Source organism: Dromiciops gliroides, chromosome 2, assembly GCF_019393635.1.
Source record: "Dromiciops gliroides isolate mDroGli1 chromosome 2, mDroGli1.pri, whole genome shotgun sequence".
NCBI lineage: Eukaryota > Metazoa > Chordata > Mammalia > Microbiotheria > Microbiotheriidae > Dromiciops > Dromiciops gliroides.
Window position 1 is genome coordinate 188,011,378 of NC_057862.1, and position 23,080 is coordinate 188,034,457.

The 23,080-nt window shown below is 37.2% G+C and overlaps 1 protein-coding gene across 1 annotated transcript in view; it reads left to right on the forward strand.

Annotated features, from left to right (window-relative positions):
• Positions 1–23,080, forward strand: part of SPRED1 (sprouty related EVH1 domain containing 1) — a 148,337-nt gene that overhangs the window by 56,539 nt on the left and 68,718 nt on the right. Inside the window, exon 2 of the mRNA XM_043984358.1 lies at positions 17,121–17,298. Coding sequence (XP_043840293.1) covers positions 17,121–17,298 — 178 coding nt within the window. The remainder of the gene's footprint in view (positions 1–17,120; positions 17,299–23,080) is intronic.

The window sequence follows — 23,080 nt, forward strand, 5'->3', positions numbered from 1 at the left end:
CCTCGGTCTTCCATTTCCAAACCAGACCTCTTCCTACTCCTGCTCTCCAACAGATGAAAGAATTTATCTGATAGGTGGGAAGAGAAACCACTGCAAAGCAACATCAGAAACCCAAGAAGGAAAGGTTGTCCAAAGGAAGGGGTTGTAAACACTGTTAGATCCTCAGATCAAAATGGTTGAGGTCTTAGTAAAAATAACCTTTGGAATTAGCAGTTTAGAGGTCATTGGGGACATTTGAGAGGGTAGTTCTGGTTAAGTAATGAGGACAGAAGCCATAGTGCAAGAACTTTAAATGAGTGGAAAGTGAAAAGGTGAGTGTAGCGAGCTTTTTCTAGGAGTTTGTGAAATAGAAGAGAAATACAATATAGTTTTGAGAGGGTGATAGAGTGAACTAAAAGGCAGGGACATCTGGCTGTGTTTGAAGGCATCAGCCAGTGAATGAAAGGTTGAAAATTAGTGAGAGAGGAGATGATTGAAAGGGCAAGCTCCTAGAGGAAACAGGAGGGGATGAGATGATGGGCACAAGTATAAGGGTTCTTGTTGGCAAGAAGATGAGCAGCTACTGGTTCCTCTGAGACTAGCACAGGAGAGGAAGGGTGATGATGCTCAACTAATTTGAATTATAGAATCGGGGAAGATACAGAACTCTCAGCAGCTGACCTTAGGGTTTTGTTTGTTTTCAGTGAATTATGAGACAAGGGTCTTGGTTGAGTGGAAAGCAAAAAACGTTGGTGGTATAGTGGCTTGAGCACATATTTGGAACAGAGAAATCCATCAACTGGATAATAGAAATTTGTAGTAGATCCTTTCAGATAGATTGTTGTGACTTTTCCAACTGCCTTCTTTCTGCCATCAGGAACAAACATGGTGAAAGTAGTCCAGATTTGGAATTTGGAAAGGAATGAGCAAGAATCAGATAAGAGTCTGGGCTGTTGACAGTGTAATGTTGAAGAGGGAAGTAATGTAGTCTCCCATAGCCAGAGCCCAAAAGAAAGGCTAGTGTCATTAGGCTATGAGTTGGTTTAGGGAGGAGGGGGCAAAGCGAATTCTTTCACTAGATCCAGGAGGAGAGAATGAAGCTGATGACTTTGCACAGCTCCACCTCACTTAAATCCAGTTCACAAGCAAATCAAAACATCACCCTCTTAAGGTCATTGGTCCTCCTCAAGGACAAAAGGACCACAAGCACCAACAGTACAGTGGTAGATTATAGAGAATGGTTTCCTATGTGAGCCCCTACCCTTTGTTTTGAATTATATTATCAAGTCTCTAATGGCCATAACCTCATTATCACTTAAATCTTTATATTTTCCTGTTAGAATAATTTACTTGAGATTAGGTTTATCAAGAGGCTTTGGACTTGTAGCAGTATCATTTGTTGATGGATTTAGAAAACTATATTTCTAGAGAAAGACCTCTTCCTTCCTACTGGAGACTCACAAAATCTTAGGCAACTTTTCTAGCTGGGATACATGAAGCTGTAGTGGCTTGTTCTTTTCCCTCTGTACTTTCCCTATGCATTTAATGCCTTCTTGTGAATGTCGTATCTTCCTTATTCATAAGAAACAAGGAGAGCATCTGATCCCACTTGAATCTGTGCCGCCTGTTTTCTATAAAAGAAACAAATCTATTACTATGGAAAATGTACTTTTATCTTTATGACTGACCTGTTGGGGAAATTGGCCAAGAACACATTGTATTTAAAAACCCTTTAGTATTTATTGGAATTGTTTCCAGTATATGTAGATGAATACACTTGGCATGCAGTTGAAAATGTTTAGCAATTAGGACAAAATCATATGAATGTAAAACATAGTAAACATTTAAACACCTCTCCTCTGCCAAGCACAGAGCGAAGCACTGAGGCGACGAAGAAAAATAAAAGAAAGCTCTTCCTCTCAAGGAGCTCACAGTCCACTGGAGGATGTAGGATTGATACAAGTCCAGTTATAAACAAACAGAAGGAGAATACTAGAATGAAGGGAATTGGGAAGGGCTTTCTGTAGAAAGTTGAAGGAAGCCAGAGGAGAAGGGAGGGATAGATAAGGAGAGAGAACATTCCAGCCCTGGGGGATAGGCAGTCAAAATGCCTGGAGTCAGGAGATGGAATGGTTTCTTTGAGGAACAGGAGGAAGCTCCTGTCACTGGATTGCAGAGTACAGTGGGGTGAGTAAGGTCTAAGAAAAGTAGAAATGGAGGAGAAGGCCAGGTTGCGAAAGGTTTTCTATGTCAAAAAGCATTTTGTATTTGATTATGAAGATGATGAGCCATTGGAGGGTGGGTAACATCAGATCTGTGCTTTAGGAATATCACTTTAACAGCTGAGTGGGGAATGGACTACAGTGGGGAGAGATTTGAGGCAAGGAGATCAACCAGCAGGTTATTGCAACAGTCCAGGTGTGAGGTGATGAGAGTCTGCGTTAGGATGATGGCAATGTCAGAAGAGAGAAGGGGGTATAGGTGAGACACGTTATGAAGGTAAAATTGACAGACTCTGGCAGTAGATTGTATATGGGTGATGAAAGAGAGTGAGGGGGTAGCTAGGTGGCGCAGTGGATAGAGCACCGGCCTTGGATTCAGGAGGACCTGAGTTCAAATTTGACCTCAGACACTTGACACTTACTAGCTGTGTGACCCTGGGCAAGTTGCTTAACCCCAATTGCCTCACTAAAAAAAAAAAGAAAAAAAGGAAAGGGAAAAAAAAGAAAGAGTGAGAAGGCAAGGGTGATACCAAGGTTGTGAGTCTGTGTGGCTGGGAGGGTTTAGTTGAAAAGATCATGAACAGTTTTAGAGGTGTTAAGTTTAAGGTGTTTGCAAGAGGTCCAGTTTGAGAATTCCAGAAGGAAGTGGGGGGTAGAAGACTGAATCAGCAGAGAGGTTAGGATTAGATAGGTAGATTTGAGAATCATCAACACAGAAATAATAGAGTCCAAGAAGCCAACAAAATCATCAGATGAAATCGTATAGGAGGAAAGAAGAGGACCTAGGACAGCTTTGGGGAATACCTTTGGTTGGTAGGGGTGACCTGGGTGAAGATCTAGCAAAGGAAAGTGAGAGGGAACAGTCAAATAGGTAAGGAAGAGAACCAGGATAGAAGAATCTCACAAAAACCCAAGAGGAAGAGTGTCAATGTTTGCAAAGAGGTCCAAAGGAATGAGGATTCAGAAAAGGCCATTGGATTTGGCCGTTGAGAGATCATTGGGAATTTGTTTCCTTTAAATTATATTTGCTGTTGTAATTCCATCAAGTTTATATAATTTTCCTCTGTGTGTTGGTATGTGTGGATTAAAAAGTGTTTTTTTTTTTAAAAAGCTTTTGTTTGGCAAAAGTTTACTGCCTTGCTGGTACAGCTAAATAAAATATCTTGAAGGTTTGGAATGATTTATTGCTTATGTAAAATTTGCCTGATTTCTTACAGGCAAGACTTTGGAAACTTTTCATGATATAGTTGTTTACATACTTATAAGTCTATCCTTTAAAGACACGCACAGAAACAAATGTTTGCATTGTTTTGTAAGTATCTTCCTGTAATCTATTATAAAAGTTGAAATTAAATATAGAAAATGTTTTAACAGGTAAAAAAAGAGAGATCATTGGTAATGGAAGTCAGATTGTAGTGAGTTAAGAAGAGAAAGGAAAAGAAGTAGACACCTGTTGTCAAGGGCAATTTCTGTTGTAGAGGTAAACTTCTAAAAGGGAAGAGAAGTATGGGGTGAAAGCCAGGGGATATAGATGGATCAAGTGAAAATTTTTGGAGAATCGGGGATACATGGGCATGGCATGTTTGTGGGCAGGAGGGAAGGAGCCAATAGAGAAGGAGAGATTGTGGATAAATGTATATGATAGATGGACAGTTTGCTGGAGAAGACAGGATGGAATGGGATCATCTGTGTATGCAGAGAAGTAAACCTCAGCAAGGAGAAAGCCACCTTTTATATGAGATGGGGGCACAGGAAGAGATACTGACAGAAGGAAGGCATCTGAATTATTTGAGATGAGGGGAAAAGGGAGTTGTCAGAGTATTCTCATTTTTTTCTAGTGAAATATGAATTTTCAGCTGGCAGGAGAGGGGTAACCATGGGAGATTTGAGGAAGAATGAAAAAGTTTGATACAGCAACTGTGGTGAATGGAATAAGTAGGGAAGTATAAAAGGATAACCTTGCAACATTGAGGGCCCATTTGAGATTATGTAACATCAATTTGTAATGGTTTCATGATTTTCTCCAGCTTTCTTCAGCCACAGATGTATTTGAGCAAAGGCTCCAATAGTGAAGTGATCAAAGACTGAGGCTTTGCAGGGCAAGACAAGCAGTAAGATAAGGGAGCAAGAGACTCAAAGAGGACAGTGCATGCACAGTATTACTGAGAATTGTTAGCAGGCACTCCTGTGAACTGATTGGGAAGCTATAATCCCCTTTTCACCCTAAAGTTTCTTTACTAATTTTAGACTATTAACTACTAACACTGGCAAGTATACAGAGAGAGGAGAATCCTTTTAGGGTTCTGTGCCTTGTTGGTGTGCTAAGATTTGTAATTATTCTCTATAGGAACAATATTCAGAAACAATGAGCTAGTATTCATCTAGGATCTCAAATGGATAATTAACAATTCATTTAGAATTCTGATATTGGAAGTAACCAGTTTTTAAAAACAAGGTGCATCCTGTACTGTTTTCTGATTAAACTTAGATACATGATAATCTTGGATCTGTCATTTGTGTAGGAGGAACAGGAGAGTCTTCTTTACTTGGGAGGAGTGTATAGTAAAGAGAATAATAGATAAATAAAGAGAAGTAATTTAATTTACCTTGCCCAATATGGACTGCTAGATAATGAGTCCCTATAATGTGGTCCAAACTTAAGAGTGTTACAGTTAAGCCAAATAGCATGTCTGACCAAGCCCAGTCTTATGTTTGGTATTTCTTATGCCCTTTCACCTACCAAAGGGGAAGTTCAACCATATACTAAATATGAAAACTTGATATTTGCTGTTTTAATTTCCATTATGAATTTGTCAACATGAATATTTATGTAAATAGAGAACGGAAAGAAAATTGTATCTGAAACCATGAGTTTGGTTTTTAAGAAATATATTAAATTAAACATAAAACCAATATATCCTTCTGAACTTTCTTGTGCTTTCTGTATTTTTAAAATATTTTATTAGAAGGTGCTTTTCCTCTTTTTTTCAGCATCTCTATCACTACCTATTAATCTCTTCCCCTAACTCATACATATAGAGGCTTTCCCTTGAAACAAATAAGCAAAACCTTTTCACACACTGACCATGTCTAAAAATTCATTACTCTAGGCCATCACACCTCTGCCAAGAAGTGGCAAGCATGATTCATTGTGAGTTTTTTTGAATTGTGACCAATCCTGCATTGGTCAGAGTTCTTAACAATTTCAAAATTGTTTTCCATTACATTATTGTAATATTGCATAAACTGTTCTGGTTTAGACCACTTCACCTCTGCATTTTTTAAGTTTTCCCACCTTTCTCAGAACCTTTCATTTTCATCATTTCATAGTACAATAATATTCCATTATAGTCATACTGTAATTTGTTCAGCCATTCCCCAATTGATGGGTTCCCACTTCGTTTCCAGTTCTTTGTTACAACAAAAAATGCTGCTATGAATATTGTTGTACTTATGGGTCCTGTCCCTCTGTCTTTGGTGTTTTAGGAGTACATGCTTTGGGGGGAGGGGGGGACAATGAGGGTTAAGTGACTTGCCTAGGGTCACACAGCTATCAAGTGTCAAGTGTCTGAGGTCGGATTTGAACTCAGGTCCTTCTGAATCCAGGGCTGGTGCTTTATCCACTGCACCGCCTAGCTGCCCCCAGGAGTACATGCTTATAATGGTATTCCTGGGTCACAAGGGTTTGTACCATTCAGTGATTTGGAGGTGGGGGTATAGTTCCAAAATGCTTTTCAGAGCCATTAGACTGATTCAGGACTCTTATCAACAGTTTGTCCTCTTGCAGTACCTCCAGCAATTGTCATTTTCCTTTTGTGTCAACTTTGCCAGTCTGATGGATGTGGGATAGAACCTCAAAGTTATAATGATTTGCATTTTTCTTATTAATGATTTGAGGTTTTTTTGGTTGTTTTGGGTTTTTTTCCATGTAGTTGATACCTTGATTTTCTTTCTTTGGAATCTGTCTTCAAAGATAGCCAGAAGGAATCACAAACAAGCACAACATCTTTGAATAATAGCTTCAGTTCTATCTCCATTCCTTTTTCCCTTCAATCCCTTCTGTTGTTTATCTTGTCAAATATTGTGATTGCAGTTTCTCTCCTTCATCCTCCTTGTTTTCTCTCCTTTTTCTTCCCCATCCTTTCCTCTCCTTCCCTCATTAATACTTGGCAGAAATTCTGACCTTTCTTTTTCTCTATACAGAAAAAAACCTCTTTCAGTTGATTCCCTAACCCTTCATGTCCATTTAAAAACAAATAGATGGGGGGGGGCAGCTAGGTGGTGCAGTGGATAAAGCACTGGCCCAGGATTCAGGAGTACCTGAGTTCAAATCCGGCCTCAGACACTTGACACTTACCAGCTGTGTGATCCTGGGCAAGTCACTTAACCCCCATTGCCCCGACAATAAATAAACAAACAAACAAACAAATACATAAATAAATTTTTTTTAAAAGACAAATAGATTTTGGAAGTAAATGGCCTTGCTGTCAGAAGATAGATCAGAAATTAGTCACTTTTCTCTGACACTTTCCTCAACCTTTCCTTTCTTTTCTGCTAGTTAGTCCTCATATTTTTCCACTTAAGAGAAATTAAAAGGAGATAAGTAAGATGGTAAAAATGTACTTATGTTCCAGAGCAGACATTACATGTGGGATTATCAACCAAAGCAGTACTATGACATTGTTTTATCTAAACTAATCTCCACTCAAATTTTCAAAGAATCCAGTACAAGTATAGACTGACTTGTGGTTGTCTTCATTTTATTCTAACTTAACCTCACGATCTCATAGGATTGGTTCCACATTCCCAACACTTCAATCTCCAAACACAAAAAATATATCCTGCTTTCAATGGGGCTAGAAATTAGGTTCAGGTGAGGACCCAAAGACAGTACCAGAGAAGCCCTATAATATTTGACTTTTTCTCATTCCCAAAAGCAACATCATAAAACCTTAGGGGATATTTACTTAAACTATAAGGTGAGATATCTCTTACTTCAAACAGTTGCCCATAATCTATAGCATTTAAAATTTTTCTTTCTCTACCTACATCTCTTTTCCTTTCCCACTGCTTTGTCTATAACAATTTTTGGTCATTGATAAGTATTCATTAAAAGAGACATCGTTCAATGTGAAAAAATTTGATTTGATAATTTAAACTTTGGGGGGGGGGCTGGGCAATGAGGGTTAAGTGACTTGCCCAGGGTCACACAGCTGGTAAGTGTTAAATGTCTAAGCCCAGATTTGAACTCAGGTCCTCCTGAATCCAGGGTCTGTGTTTTATCCACTGCACCACCTAGCTGCCCTGTTGATTTAAACTCTTAAGAGAAAATCGAAAATGCTCTCAAGAAAAAAACACAACAAACTAACCTTTTGGGAGCACCGTTCCATTTTCATAAATCTTAAAAACAAAGTTTTTCTGGTGACATCTGCCCTTGTCTTGTCCTCTGATAACAGAGCATAGTTATTTGCCATTATGTAGTCCTTCACAGTATATTTTTCATATATCATATTTGGACCATAACTTTTACCTTACCCTTCTTCACACTGTTAAATGGCCATTGAAATTTTTCTAGGTGACCCCCCTCTCGGGATGGGGGGAGAGCATTTTATTTCTTGTCTTTTAATACCTTTACTACTTTTCTCTGGGTCCTATCCAAGGGTTTGAAAGCAGCACCTAGTACTTTAATAAGAACCTCTCTAATGCTGAGTATAATAGGAGGGTTACCTTGTATTTTTCCGGTGGATATCAAGATGAAATTGTGCAGTGTAAAAACACTTGGCATTTGACTCTTGAGCCCTCAAGAGACCAAATGGATACTAATCATCAAGCCTGAAAACCAGAATAATTGAGAGATTAGTGTGAATCTTTGCCTCATCTATTGCTACACTAACAGAAATGCCCTTACTCTCAGAGTATGAAGGGAGACTGAATTAAAGTTTCTGTATTTATGACTTCCACTGTTGTTCTCCTGACATTCACATATACAAATATACATGTATGTTCTAGTATTTACCTAATCACAAAGAACCTTTCAGAAAACCACATAGTACTTTTATATTAGATGTTTATGTTCTAGGGACTCTTCTACTTGCATTTTGAATTCTTCTACTCAGTAATTCCATGGGCCAGTTGAAGTCATTCTGAGGTGGGAAAATGTCAACTCGCCATAATCTTAAATTTTTCGTTCTCTCTCTCACATTCAGCCTTCCCTTTACTGATGTTTGCCCTTTTCCCTGACCATCCCCGGCGCCTGAAATATTCCTGCCCTTCATATCTGCCTCTGTGCCTCCCTGGCTTCCTTCAAGACTCACCTCAAATCCTCCCTTCTGCAGGTGGCCTTTCCCAAGTCCCTTCCACTTGTAGTGCCTTCTCTTTTAGATTAATTTCCATTTGCACTGCATACATTGTGTATATACTTAGTACTTCTGTGTTGTATCCATTAATAGAATGGTAGCCTCCCGAAGACAAGAGTTGTATGTGTGCTTTTTTTTTTTTTTAATGTCCAGTGTTTAGCACAGTGCCTGGCACGTGGTAGGCACTTAATGTTTATTTACCAAGCACCAGGGACCCTAGCCAGTGTGGCATCATTTAGGAGACAGCATGGTTCAGTGGAAAGAGCACTGTGGAATCAAAGGGCTCTGAGCTCAGAATCCTGCCTTGGAACTTTTGAAAAGCCTTTCTCCTTCCTGGTTCTCAGTTTCCTTATCTCCAAAAGCCTAGTTTGGAACCAGATAGATGGCTTCTGAAGTCCCTTCCAACTCTGCAACTATGAGCTTACTGTGTAGTTGTGAAAATAGTAACCATCTTAAGCTATTAATAAATATATCTATATCTATATATATACGCACCATAACAAACATGGAACTAAACCCCATAGAGAACTTTTGTCTTTTGCCTTATAACATTTGAATCTTCTTTTCTTATATCATTAAAAAAAACCCAATAAATGAAGTACCTTAGGTAATTAGTAGCAAGATAGCCATGACAGTTCTGGAAGTCATAGTTCTTTATACTCAAAATCTCTTTTCAAAAACTGCCTTCCAGGAACCTATGGAAAGACTGAAAAAAAATGACTGCCAGCTTTCCAACTGTAGCTTAAAAATCTTTTTCTGAGTATGTCTTTTATCTCTACTGCTGTCTGTGCATTTTCATATGTCTGCCCTTTTCAGTTAGATAGGTTTTTATTGGTGTTCAAGGCACTGTTAGGTCCTAGGGAAATAAAGCCAAAAAAATCCCAGCTCTAAACTGTTGTTGCCCTCAAAAATCTTACATTCTACTGAAGGGAAATCAGTGTGTATGAAGCTAAGTTTAAAAAAAAAAGTAATTGAAAAGAGAGGATAACATTAATAACTCTGAAAGTCATGAAAGACCTCATACAAAAAGGGGCATTTGAGTTGAGTCCTGAAGGGGAGCCCCAAAAAGCAGAAATGAGGAAACAACCTCCTAGGCATGAGACAGACAGCCTGTGCAAAGACCCAGATGTGGAAAATGGAGCATCTTTTATGGGCAACAGCAGATAGGCTAGTTTGACTCTAAGAGGTCATAGAGTACATTAAGGAGAACAATTTTTGAAGTCTGTTGGCAAGGACAAATCAAATCCAGGTTATGAAGGAATTTAATTGCCAGCAGAGAATTTTGCGTTTTATCTTAGAAGCAGTACCTGAATTATTGCAAGAGTCATCTGGTTAGACTTCTTGCCTCAAGTCTCTCACCACTCTGAAATTGATCTTCCTAAAATTCAGGTCTGACACACACTACTACACATCCCCAATTCAGTGTTTTTCCTAGAGCTAGTTAGGAAACACAGTGGATAGAATACTAGGCCTGGAGTCAAGGAGACCTGAGTTAAAATTCCTCCTCAGATATTTATTAGCTGTATGACCTTGGACAAGCCACTTAACCTCTGCCTACTTCAATTTCCTCAACTGTAAAAACAAGGATAATTATAGCACATACTTTCTAGGGTTGTTATGAGGATCAAATGAGACAGTATTTGTAAAGTTCTTAGAATAGTGCCAGGCACGAAAGGTAATTGATAAATGCCCGTTTTCTTCCTTTCTAGTCTTAAAGCTTTGCACCGTGCCCGGCAAATATGGGAAATATTTAATAAATACTTGTTGATTGTCTGGATTCACAGTTAGCAACTTGGTCTCAAAATCTGACTAACGTTTATTACCAGAATTGCCCTGGTCATCATCACGTAACACATCTTGGCCTAAGTTCTCTCATTTGTAAAATGAGGGGTGTTAGATTATTTTGGGGGTTCTTAATTAGGGGGTTGTAAACTTAAATATTTTTATAACTTTCAAGATAATTGATTTCTTTTGTAATCCTATTGTTTTTATAAATTTAAAAACATTCGGGGGGGGGAGTTCATAGGCTTCAACAGACTACCAAAAGGTCCCTGCCTCCCCAAAGTTAAGAAACTCTATACTAGATGACCTTTAAAGTTCCTTCAGACTCTAAATATATTGTTGTAACCTCTTAACCCTGCCTTCCTACCTCTAATGTACCTCTTCATGCATATTACTTCCAGATTCTAAAACAGCTTTCATTATGTTATATCCTCATTCAAAATCAGAGACTCATTATTGTGATTTAAGTATTAATGGAGATAGAGTGTTCTAGAGAGTCACATCATTGTTTAGAAACTTGATAACTAGAATAGTAAATTTTATATATATGCATATACATATATACACACACACACACACACACACACAGATTCAGATGATGGATATTTACCTTGTTTTCACACTAAAGTCAGCTTTACCAATAAACATCATTTAATACTTTGTTGAAGGTTTCACTGGCATGGATGCTCACTCCCCTCACATGCAGATTATAACATCACCACCCTTCTCCCCTTCCCCTATAATAAATAGTCTTTGAGAGTTATCTATCCTGGCTGAAATCATCACACTTTGGCCAAATTTATCTAATCTAGTGTTCCTCAGATCATAAGTAGACAAATAATTTGTCCTCAAGCCTATACTTGAACCCTTTTCAGCTTTGTTGGGACCTTCCAGAGTTTGCACTCCACTTATATAACCTTTGAGGTCTTGGGATCACCTTCATGCTACTATGAAGCATTATAATGGGACTCCAATAAGATTTCCCCTCCCCACCCCTTTTATTTGTTTGGGTTTTTTGTTTTTGTTTTTGGTGAAGCAATTGGGGTTAAGTGACTTGCCCAGGGTCACACAGCTAGTAAGTGTTAAGTGTCTGAGGCTGGATTTGAACTCAGGTCCTCCTGAATCCAGGGCCGGTGCTCTATCCACTGCACCACCTTGCTGCCCCCCCCCTTTTAAAAAAATTACTTTTATTTTTATTTTTGTGGGGCGATGAGGGTTAAGTGACTTGCCCAGGGTCACACAGCTAGTAAGTAAGTATCAAGTGTCTGAGGCTGGATTTGAACTCAGTTCCTCCTGAATCCAGGGCTGGTACGTTATCTACTGCACCACCTAGCTGCTCCCCCCTTTTAAATCTGGACCTGTAATTGCACTTGCATAGGGAAATCCTAGGGCTTAAGAACCTCTGATATAGAGGGAGAAGAGGGCCTAAGGACAGAACACTGGGAAACACCTCTGATTAGGGACATCATATGGATGAAAAGTTAGCAAAGAAGAGACTAAGAAGGACTGGTCATAAAAGGTAGGAGGCAAACCAGGAGATTAGTGTCACAAAAACTCAAGAAAGGAGAGTGGTTAACAGTGTCAAATGTGACCTGACAAGAATTAGGACTAAGAAAAGACCATTGAAGGCAGTAGCCTCAATTTTCTTAGAAAAGCAAAAAGTATTTTGGGGGGGGGGGCTAAGGAGAAGGGGAGGTACCATTGACTTGAGGAACAAAGAGAAGTTTTGGAATACTTTTATGGGAAATGAGATAATCAATTGGGGAGGAATAAAAAGACTGCCTTGGTACAGTGAGGGCCCAGTTGAAGTTGAATAACATGAATTTGTAGTGTATCTAGTAGACCACGTTATGAGACATCTTCCAGCTGGGTTCAGCAGCTGGTGAGTAGGAGTGGAGGATACTGAAAGTGGAAACAATCCAGGGCTGAGGTTTGGCAGCAAAAAATATTAGCACTTTTAAAAGTGGGTTAAAGATAAATATCGAGCTTGTATTTCAATATAATTGATTTCCTTTGTAATCCTACCAAGGATTTAAAATCTTCTATGCATTTTAAAACATTCTAAGAAAAAATTCTTAGTTTTTACAGACTGCCAAATGTATCCATGTCACTAAAAACGTTAAGTTTAATGGGATCTATGGGTAGAACTTTTAGTCAAAATGGCAAACCTAATCTTATAATTGGCTACTGTGTTAGCAGATTCCTGTATTGCCAATATAACTCTTATTCAAAAGAAGGAATACAGGCATAACTCTAGGATCTTTAAACTGTATAATCTTCCATGATAAGCATCTGGTATAATCTAGAGTAAAGATTTGAATCAATGAATACTTAAATCAATATAAGCTTTGGAGAATAGATTATATATATAAAATAATAATTATAATATATGTTATATCATTATATATAATGTTATATGATTATGTTATATATGATATATGGTAATGAGTAAGGTGTGGTACTGGAAAGCAAAATCATGTCTGAATAATATACAAGATTTCTTTAAGTTCATAGATAAAAATGTACCTAAGAGAGAACTGGTAATAAATTAATTTATTTAGACTCTCAAAAAGTTAAAAAAAAAACAAGGAATCCTGCCTGTAGGGGAAATTTTTTTCTAATTGAGTCACCATGAGATTCTTTAGAATATTTTATCATGTAAATGGGACTTTCTTTAAGACAGGAAACCATTTGCAGGTATAAAAATTCTAAAGGAAAAGGGAAAATAATAATAACTATCTCACACTTAACAGCAGAATTCCTGAAGAATAAGTGCTAAAACTTTTAGCTCACATTTTACAAATAAATCACTGATAAACGAGTTTAGGTTTTTTAAGGGTTTATTGAAAGATAGTAAAAGAAAGAGAAAAATTGAGAACAGATTTCTTATAGCGTGAAATCCTTGCCTTCCTAAACTCCCCTGTGAAGTCCTGCCACCACACAGATCTCTCCAGCCAAAAGAGGAAGAAGACTCTCCTCAGTGTCCACTTCTTGCTTCATGTTCCCCTCCCAGAAATGGGAGGTTCTTCAAGCTGATTGGCTAGTGTCATTCAAATTCATTGGTTCTCCCTCCATGTAAAGTTCAAAGATTTTAGCTTCGTAAGTACCAGCCAGATGTGCTTACAATCTAGTAATCTCCAGGTGGGCCCCTGAGTATCTGCTAAATCTCATCTATCTACAGCTTTGGAGATACTACATATACTGTTGTGTCAAGATAATGGATATGTAATATCTCCAAAGCTGAAGATGACATTAAACTCTTCTGTCAAAAAAAAAAGGGCAAATTAATAGGAATGAATTCGTATAATATTTTATGTGATGGTGAGTAGACAGAAAAATTATAAATTAGCTGTATTAGGGTAATGCACTTGAGAATATGTAATCTAAATTATGACTAAAAGATGGGTTTTTGAACTATTAATTACAACCAATGAAAGAACAATCTAAAGATCCTGTCTTAAAAGAACTTACATTCTAATAGGAGAGACAACCGGTACATATGTGTATATATAAAATATACATATCAAGCAGACACAAAGCTGTCTTGGATGAGAAGGTGGTACTACTAGGAAAAGAGCTTTCTGTAGAAGGTGGTATTTAAGCTGTGTCTTAAAGGAAACTATGGGGGGCATCTAGGTGGCACAGTGGATAAAGCACAGGCCCTGGATTCAGGAGGACCTGAGTTCAAATCTGGCCTCAGACACTTGACACTTACTAGCCGTGTGACCCTAGGCAAGTCACATAACCCTCATTGCCTCTCAAAACAAAACAAAAAGAAAACTATGGGACTCCAGGTGACTGAGATGAGGAGAAAGAGAATTCCAGGCATGGGAGACAGCCAGTGAAAAAGGGACAGGGTCAGGAGATGGGAAATAACAAATAGGCAACTCTGACTGTACCATCAAGTGTATGGAGGGCATTAATATGTAAGTAGACTAGAAAAGTTGGAAACAGATTGTACAAAGGCATAAGCTAAGATGCCGTGTGATAGAGTCCTGTGACTCTTAGAGATCATCTGGTCCAACCCCCACATTTTGTAAACAAGAAAACTCAAGGAGCTTTAAAATTTTGTTTGTTTTATATAATGGAAATGTGTTAAAAAATTAATATAGTTGTCCTGTATTGACTCCCCCTGCCTGCAACATTATGATTTATTTATAGGGAGCATAGTATAACACTCTTATACTTACCATAGTACTTGGCACATATTAGTCACTTAATAAATGTTTATTAACCTAGCCCCCTCCCATCTTTCCAGTCCCACACCTTACTTCTTACCATATACTCTTCAGTCCTAGCGATTCAAGGAGCAAGACGCTCCATCTCTTTGCTCCAGGCATTTTCTGTTGGGTGTCCCCCTTGCTTAGAATGTTTTCCTTCATCAGCTCTACCTACTGATTTCCTTGGATTCCTTTAAGTCCCAACTAAAATACCATGTGATACTGGAAACCTTTCCCAGCCCTTTTAATTCTAGTGCTTTCCTTCTCTTGTTTCCTATTTATCCTGTGTATACATATATATTTGTTTGCACATTGTCTCCCCCATTCTACTGTAAACTCCTTGAGAGCAGGGACTCTTTTACTTCTTTTTGTATCCCCAGGGCTTAGCACAGTGCTTGGCCAGTAGTATTTATAAGTTTAACAAATATTGATTGATTCACTGACTAATTGATGTACTAAAAACTGTGTGACCCTAAGAAAATCACTTAATCTCTTCATGCCTCAAGCTATATAACCTGGGATTTATCTATCAAATTCAAAATCTTGTATTCATCCTAAGATTTTCCTTCTCCCACTTCCCCAGAATCAAATTACCCAGTCTTGTAGATTCTATCTTCACAACATCTCTTTTATCCATTCCTTTCTTCCCATCTATACAGTCTCTCCCATTGTCCATATTTTCTTCACCTGTCTGGACAATTGAAGTAGCCTCTTAATTAGTGTTCCTTCTCTAATCTATCCTTGACCTTACTGCCAAACTGATATTCCTGAAATATTTTACTACCTACCTCCACCCCCCAATAAAAATCTGTGTTTACCAATTGTCTCTAGAATAAGACACAAAATCCTCAACGTGACATTTAAAGCCTTCCACAATCTGGTTCCCACTTATCTTTCCAACTTTATAATTTCCCCTCACACATTCTCTGTTCTAGTCGAACTGGTCTGCTAACTGTTCTTTGTATTTGAGATTCCATCTCCCATCTCTCTCCTATTACACAAGTTGTCCCTTTTGTCTGAAATGCATTTCCTCTTCATCTCCACAATATAAAAACTCTAGTTTCTTTCAAAAACACTGCTAAACTTTCACCTTTATTTGAATTTTTGCAGTAATATCACTAGTATCTACCTCACAGGGTTATTTTGAATATTAAATGAATTAATGTAGACCAGTCACTTAAAATAGCGTATAAATGCCATGCTTCGTTATTAATTATGATTAACTGAAAGGCAGTGTGGGAATTAATCTGTCATCCATATTTTCTCATGTTTACATTGCTTCTGCTCCTAAACAATTCCAAAGGTTAAATACTGCTATAGTTTTGTTTTTAAAGAGCATATTTAATAGAAAAAAAAGACTTGGGGAAAAGAAATAGGATGGTCTTATTCTTGTTTGTTTTATTTTTCCAATTTTCACACTTAAGAAAGTGTTTAGCTTTTAACATTTCCTTGTAAGATTTAGAAAATGATAGTCATATCACACTAAATTGAATGTCAGAGTTCTAGCAATTTCATGCATTTATTTGAGCCTGGAAATAAGATATCTCAAAAAGCTCTACATAATCAGTTATGTTTCTGAGGTTTTTCTTAGTGCATATTGACTCATTTCATGTCATTCTTAAACTTTGTTTTCTCATCTGTAATAGATTATGATGTTGGACCAAATGATTTCCAAAATTCCTTCAGGCTCAAATCTGTGGTGCAATGTATTGATTGTATTTTATAGAATTTAGGGAATTAGAAGGAAGTGTAATGACAGTGATAAATTGACTGATAGTCTGATACAGAGAGGATAACTGCATAACAACAACATGCCACAATGTTGTTATTAATGTGAAGAACCTGAGTCATGAATATAAAGCTCATTTATATAGTAGAACATTGTATGATTATGACTTTTGCATACATTTTTATTTAATCCTTAGAACTTTCCTTCAAGCATATAGTGCAAGTAGTTAATCCAATTTTACAGTTTAGGAAAATGAATTTAGAATGTTAGTCATTAGTCCAAGATAACAGAATAAACAAGAACCCAAACTTCTGATGGATGTACAGTGACTGTGCTACTTCAGCATGAATCTGACTTCTTCTGATGTTTCATTTACAATTTAATTATGAACTGATAGAAGCTAACATGTTGTGATTAAGAACATTAAAGAAATGACAAATTAATTTGTCTTAGAGTCATGAAGAGACATTATTGACAAGTCTGATTGTATAGGTTGATTTCTTGGTTTTGGGGTCCTTCATAAATTTTCCATGGCAACGAAATATGATTTAAATACTCAAGAAGGAAGTATGAAAAAAAAGGAGGAGTCTATAATATTTTAGTATGAAGTTATTCTTTTAAAGTATTAGCAGCTTAATATTGGCAAATCTTTCTAGACTGTGGCCCCTGGCCCTTTCAAATAGGTTACTTTCCTTTGGCTGTCATGAAAACAGAAAACACTTAACAGCTACTATATTAACTAATGTGGTCTTGGATTTCTTAAACAAGACTGAATGCTTGGTTATTTTTTGCTTGTGTAAAAGTTAATTCTTACTCTTTGCATCTATTTTAGTAATAGTTATGCACGAGTGAGAGCTGTGGTGATGACCCGGGATGACTCAAGTGGTGGATGGTTACCACTCGCAGGAGGTGGACTGAGCTCCGTCACTGTCTTTAAAGTCCTTCATCAGGAAGAGAATGGCAGCTGTGCTGACTTTATTATTCATGGAGAGCGACTCAGGGACAAAACGGTAATGAATTCATATGCTTAAGATATGTTATAATTTCTTATGCTATAATCTTAAGGGACTTCTGCAAAATAATGAATTTATTGCTAGTAATGGGATGAAGCTCCTATTCCCCACTTTACCGACCCTGCTTCTCCCCATCTTTCTTCTTTTGTATTTTATCCTTTATAGCTCAATTAATTCTGCCTCGAGCAATCTGATTCCTCTAAGGTGCACTTAAACATCTTCTTTAACCCCATTCCTCCTCTACATTTTCAGTTCCTATTTACCTTATAAGAAAGTTCTTCTTTTCTTCATTCTATTTATGAACTAAAAAGTTATCCTCATTATGACTAAACATATTATTAGAAAAATCAACTTGTATCAAGAAAAGGAAAATCTACACATTTTTACACTGAAATTAAATATAACAGAGAACAAGTACCAAACCTGTATAAAATTCTCGAAATTACAGAAAAGAAAAAAAAAAAGAAATTCATTGAATATGTTCTGGTCTCCCTCTAAAATCCCATCCTCCTCTAATTAAATCTCCTTACCTTAACCATTCAAGATACAAAAAATACTTAATAGCTCTTATGGTTTTGTTGTTTTATTCCAGTAGTATAATTTTCTTCTCTGTTTCCTTGCAGATGTGCAGTACTTTAGCACATTGGATTAAATAGTCTTTTGTGGGATGGCCTGAGAACATACTTATTTATAATTTTTTTCTACAGGAAAATGTCTTCTGAGTTCCAGACACCTAACTTATAAATGAACCTATTTACAAACTCTTTCATTATCCAACTAACTGGAACCTTTGAATTTTTAACACACTTGGTGCTATTAAGCTGTAACCACAGTATTATAAAACTTCAGGCTCCTGGAATAAGGTGTTGATTGTGGTAAAAAACTTCACTGTTACAAAAGTGATTCTTAATTCAATTATATGTAACCTCTCATGAGGATAGAGGTTGATAATGATTAAAAGTCATTTCACTTTTGAGAGTTGCTTGGGTACTCAGAGTCACAAAACTGTCAGAGACAGGACTCTAACCTGGGTCTTCTTGAGCATGCTTTTACAGAATTTTGCTTCTGTTATTGCTTCTTTGCATCAGACTTTGCACATAATAGGTGCTTAATTAAGATTTGTTGAAGTAAAGTAAATTGGCCTGTCAGTAAAAGATTTAGATGAATGAAAATATGATAGTTTAGAAAGATTATAAAAACAAAACTGAGGTCGGTCAGCAGATCCCAGAATGGATGGAGAGCAGAGAAAATGAGTCCCAGTAACCAGGAGAAAAACTCATTTATGATATTGTCTATACATACTGTCTAGGGAATATCAATTATTAGTAGTTAGGTAGTTACCTAGACTTTTTTGTTTAAATACCATAAACCAGAGAGGCTGGAACTGGGACTCTGACCCCAGGGAAAAGAACCTGTTTCTTCATAGACCAAGGGAATGAAGTAATAGAGTTGAGCTTAAATCCAATAGAAGATGAAGTGGGATGGAGTAACAGGACCAGGACGGACCTGCAAACTAGAAAGAAAGAAAAGGAAAGTCCTGAAAAGAAATTCTTTAATACTGTGAGCTTATATTAAGTTGAATAATAGAAAGCTATACTAATCTAAATTGTGTATAGTTTTTGCCCCTTTGTTGTTGTTATTATTTACTCATTTTTTAGTCATGTCCAGCTCTTCTTGACCCGTTTTGGGTTTTCTTGGAGGGGTTTGCCATTTCCTTCTCCAGCTCATTTTACAGATGAGGAAACTGAAGCAAACAGGATTAAGTGACTTTCCCAGGGATACAACTGGCAAGTGTCTGAGGCTGAAGTTGAACTTAGGAAGATAAGTTTTCCCGACTACAGGCCCTGGGTTTTGAGGGAAGAAAGGATTTAACAGCAGAAAGAAATGTGGAAGGAAATGCATTCCAAACATAGTTAACTAAGATGCACAGAAACAGGACATAGCAAGACAGTATGGGGAACAACCAGTTGTGGCAGTTGTGGAGTATAGCGACACCATAGAGTGTGTGAAGGAAAATAACACAAACACAGGAATGGGGGTGTTTGTGAGTGGAGACAGATGTAAGGTTTATTAACTAACTAATTGTATTGGGTGGGGTGGTGATGTGAAGGCAAGAGGAAAAGCAAAGATAATTAAGTTTTGAGCCTGGGTGGCTATAATAATATTGAGGCCATCCACAGAAATAGGAAATTGAGAAGGAGGGGAGATTGGGAGAGCTTCGTCAGATTTAGGGGAAAAGAAATGGAGTTCAATTTTGAACCTTTTAAATTTTTTATGGGAAGGGGAAGTGAATAAGCATTTATGTTCACACCTAATATATGCCAGGCACTGTGCTAAGTGCTTTTACAAATATTAATCTCATTTGATTCTCAACCACACCCCCCACCCCCACCCCACCTCCCACCCCTGGCAGTAGGAGTTACTATACTCATAATTGAAGAAACAGTCAAGACCGCTAAAGATGCCTATAAAACAGAGGTTAAGTGACTTGCTCAGGGTCACAGAGTTAGTAAATGTCTGTGATGGGATTTGAACTCAGGTCTTGCCTGCAGGCCTAGCCCTTTATACAGTACACCACAGCTGCTTAGCTTTTGTGGTATCAAAAGAAAATTCAGTTATGGCCAGGAGAAATCTGGGGATGTAAGAATCATACTCAGGAGAGATAGGGTCTGGGAAAGCAAGATAGTTTAGTAGAAAGAACACGTAAAGTCATCAAGCCCAGATTCTAGTCTTGACTCTAGCACTTAGTATTTATGTGACTTGTGCAGAACCACAAATGTTCTTTAGCCTCCCTCACTTTTCTCATTTGTAAAATGGGGGTAATAATAATCTTATTGTGAGAAACATGCTTTATAAACTATAAAACAATACGTAGATGTGAGTTATTCTCATTTTATAGATATCTCTTTAGCTTACATGATTATTCTTCAGTTTAGGATTTTAATATTTATTGAGTACTTAGCCTTTTTTCTAAACTCATGCTAGGTATTAACATAAGTGATCCATGAAACACAGAGTCATGATCCATTTTCACAAGGAGATATTTTTAGTTTCCTGTTGTGGGGGATATTTTTGTAGTTAGCCTCCTTTGCCTTTAAAATTACGTAGAGATTCTAGATATATATGGTGTCTGAATTTATTTCTAATCTTGTTCTCTTGTCATTTTTACATTGCATTTCTTATAAAGATGTGTGAATAAAACTGAATATGCTTGTACTGCCTTGTTTGACTCTGCTTAATTCTGAGTAAAAATTATTTAACACTCAATTTACCTTCAGGTTTTTGATATCCTAATAACCACTGTTTAGTGAATATCATGACTGAACTAGATGTTCTCCTGTCTTTAATGCATTCTTTTCTATAGGTGAAAATGAGATTAAGCTTCATAAAATCAAAATTTTTATAAAGTTGGAAGAGTTCTTAGAGATAATCTAGTTCAATTCCACTCATTTTGTAGATGAGAAAACTCAGATTTTTTTTTGTATTTTTTTAATGGGGAATTTCAACAACAAACATTTATTTTGTTTTCCAGTTACATATAAGGGTAGTTTTCAACATTCATTTTCATAAGATTTAGAGTTCCAAATTTTTCTCCCTCCCTTTCCTCCCCCCTCCACAAGATCACAACCAGATTATATATGTACAATCCACAAGTGTTCTTTTTATCAGTTCTTTCTAAAGGGGTGCATAGTGAGCTTCCTCATTAGTTCCTTGGGATTGTCTTGGATCATTGCATTGCTGAGAGTAGTTAAGTCATTCACAATTGCTCATTGAACAATACTGTTGATTGAACAATACTGCTGGAAAACTCAGATTCAAGTAAGTTAGACAATATGAGTGATGGCCCAGGGGAGGCATTCTTCTTCCCAGGTGCTCTTTCTCCCTGGGCTGGCTCCCTCACCACTCACCAGCACTTGCTTTAGTCAGTTAGGAGGATGGATCTGGAGTGCAATGGAACAGTAAAAAATTATGATTTGGCACTGGAATTTTGGAGTTTTTAATATGATAGTGCAACACTTGGGAGTGCTGGAAAGATTAAGGCTATGACTGTCCCTCTGTGTAGTTCAGGAGGAATGGAGGAGTAGGAGTTGAGGAACTGAGAATTTATGTTTTTGGAACGAGCATCATCTACATTTATGAGTGTAAGGATTAAGGTGGAGAAGACTATGAACCAGTACTGGATTCATTGAGAAGGAAGAGAAGATGTTCTGGGAGTTAGTAGATAACAGCTCCCAGGATCTGGATTGGGTGATAAATATGGACATGGTAACCCTCAAAGGAGAAATTTGCTGAATAGTAGGCATAGAAGATAGGGGAGGTGGGGTGGAGGATTGGGAAATTCAACCTATCAGTACATCAGAAGTGTTGACATAATGAAGTTTTCTTCACATTGGCCTCCTACTTCTGTAAAGGAGCCAAGAGAAAAGGGAATATTTTTCTTCTCATACCTCTTCTTTGGGTACAAGTTTGGTCATTATAATTTTGTAACATTTAATTTTGAAAGCACTTGGATGGCCCAGTGGATAGAGTGCTGGGCCAGGAGTCAAGGAAGACTCATTTTCCTGAGTTTAAATCTGGCCTCAGACACTTCCTAGCTGTGTGACTCTGGGAAGTCATTTCACCCCGTTTGCCTCCATTTCCTCATCTGTAAAAGGAGTTGGAGAAGGAAATGGCAAACCATTACAGTATTTTTGCCAAGAAAACTCTAAGTGGGGTCATGAAGAATTGGATACAACTGAAATGAGTGAATAACATTTAATTTCGATTGTTTTGTTCCTGGTTTTTATATTGTTGCAATTGTTGTATTTTCCTGGTTCTGCTTACTTCCCTTTTCTGCAATTCATATAATAAATCTGTGCTTCTTTATGTTCATGTTCAACTTTTCTCACAGCAAAGCAATAACCTGTTAATTCCTGTGTCATAGTTTGCTTACCCATTTTCTAGTTTTGTTTTCAGTTCTTTGCTACCTTGAGCGGTGCCACTGTTAAAACAGGTTCCCCCCAAGCAGCTTGTCTCCAAAATCTCAATGTAGGTCATTGTATCTTTCTTTTTTGTCATTGACAGTCATATCCCTAGCAGTGGGTTCTCTGGATCAAAGGGCAGGGATACTTTAGTTCTTTTAATTATGTAATACAATATTATTTTGTGGAATGTTTGTATTCATTAGCCCCACCAAGGTTGGATTAGTGAGCTTATCTTTCCACAACCATTTCCAGTGTTGACTGTTGTTATTATCTGTTGACACCACTCCTGATTTGTTGACTGTAATGTGAAAGAAACATCAGAGCTTATTTCAATTTGTATTTCTTTTATTCTTAGTGATTTGAGGGATTCTTACATATTGTTAATAATTTTCTGTTCTGGAGAACTATTTGTAAATATCCTTTAACCACTTGTCTATTGAGGAATGGTTTTCAGTCTTATATTAAGGCTGTACCAAAAGTCTTAGCGGAGTTTTGTGCTAATATCTTAAAGTCCACTAAAACTTTTGGGACATAATGTATTTATTAGTTGTATATATACATATCTTTGAATATCAGCAATATTTAATTTCCTTCCCCCCCCCTTTAACCACTTCTCTTCCTGTTCTAGATACATTGGTATTGTTCATGGAAAAGCCTTTCAGTTTCATGCAATCAAAACAATTATCTTTTGTTATTTTCTCTGTCCCTTGATTGGTTTAGAATTAACCCCCTACTTTAGCTGAGAAAGATTTATGATATACTTGGATTTTTTGTTATTTCTAATATTCAGATTAAGTATCTATTTTGAATTTATT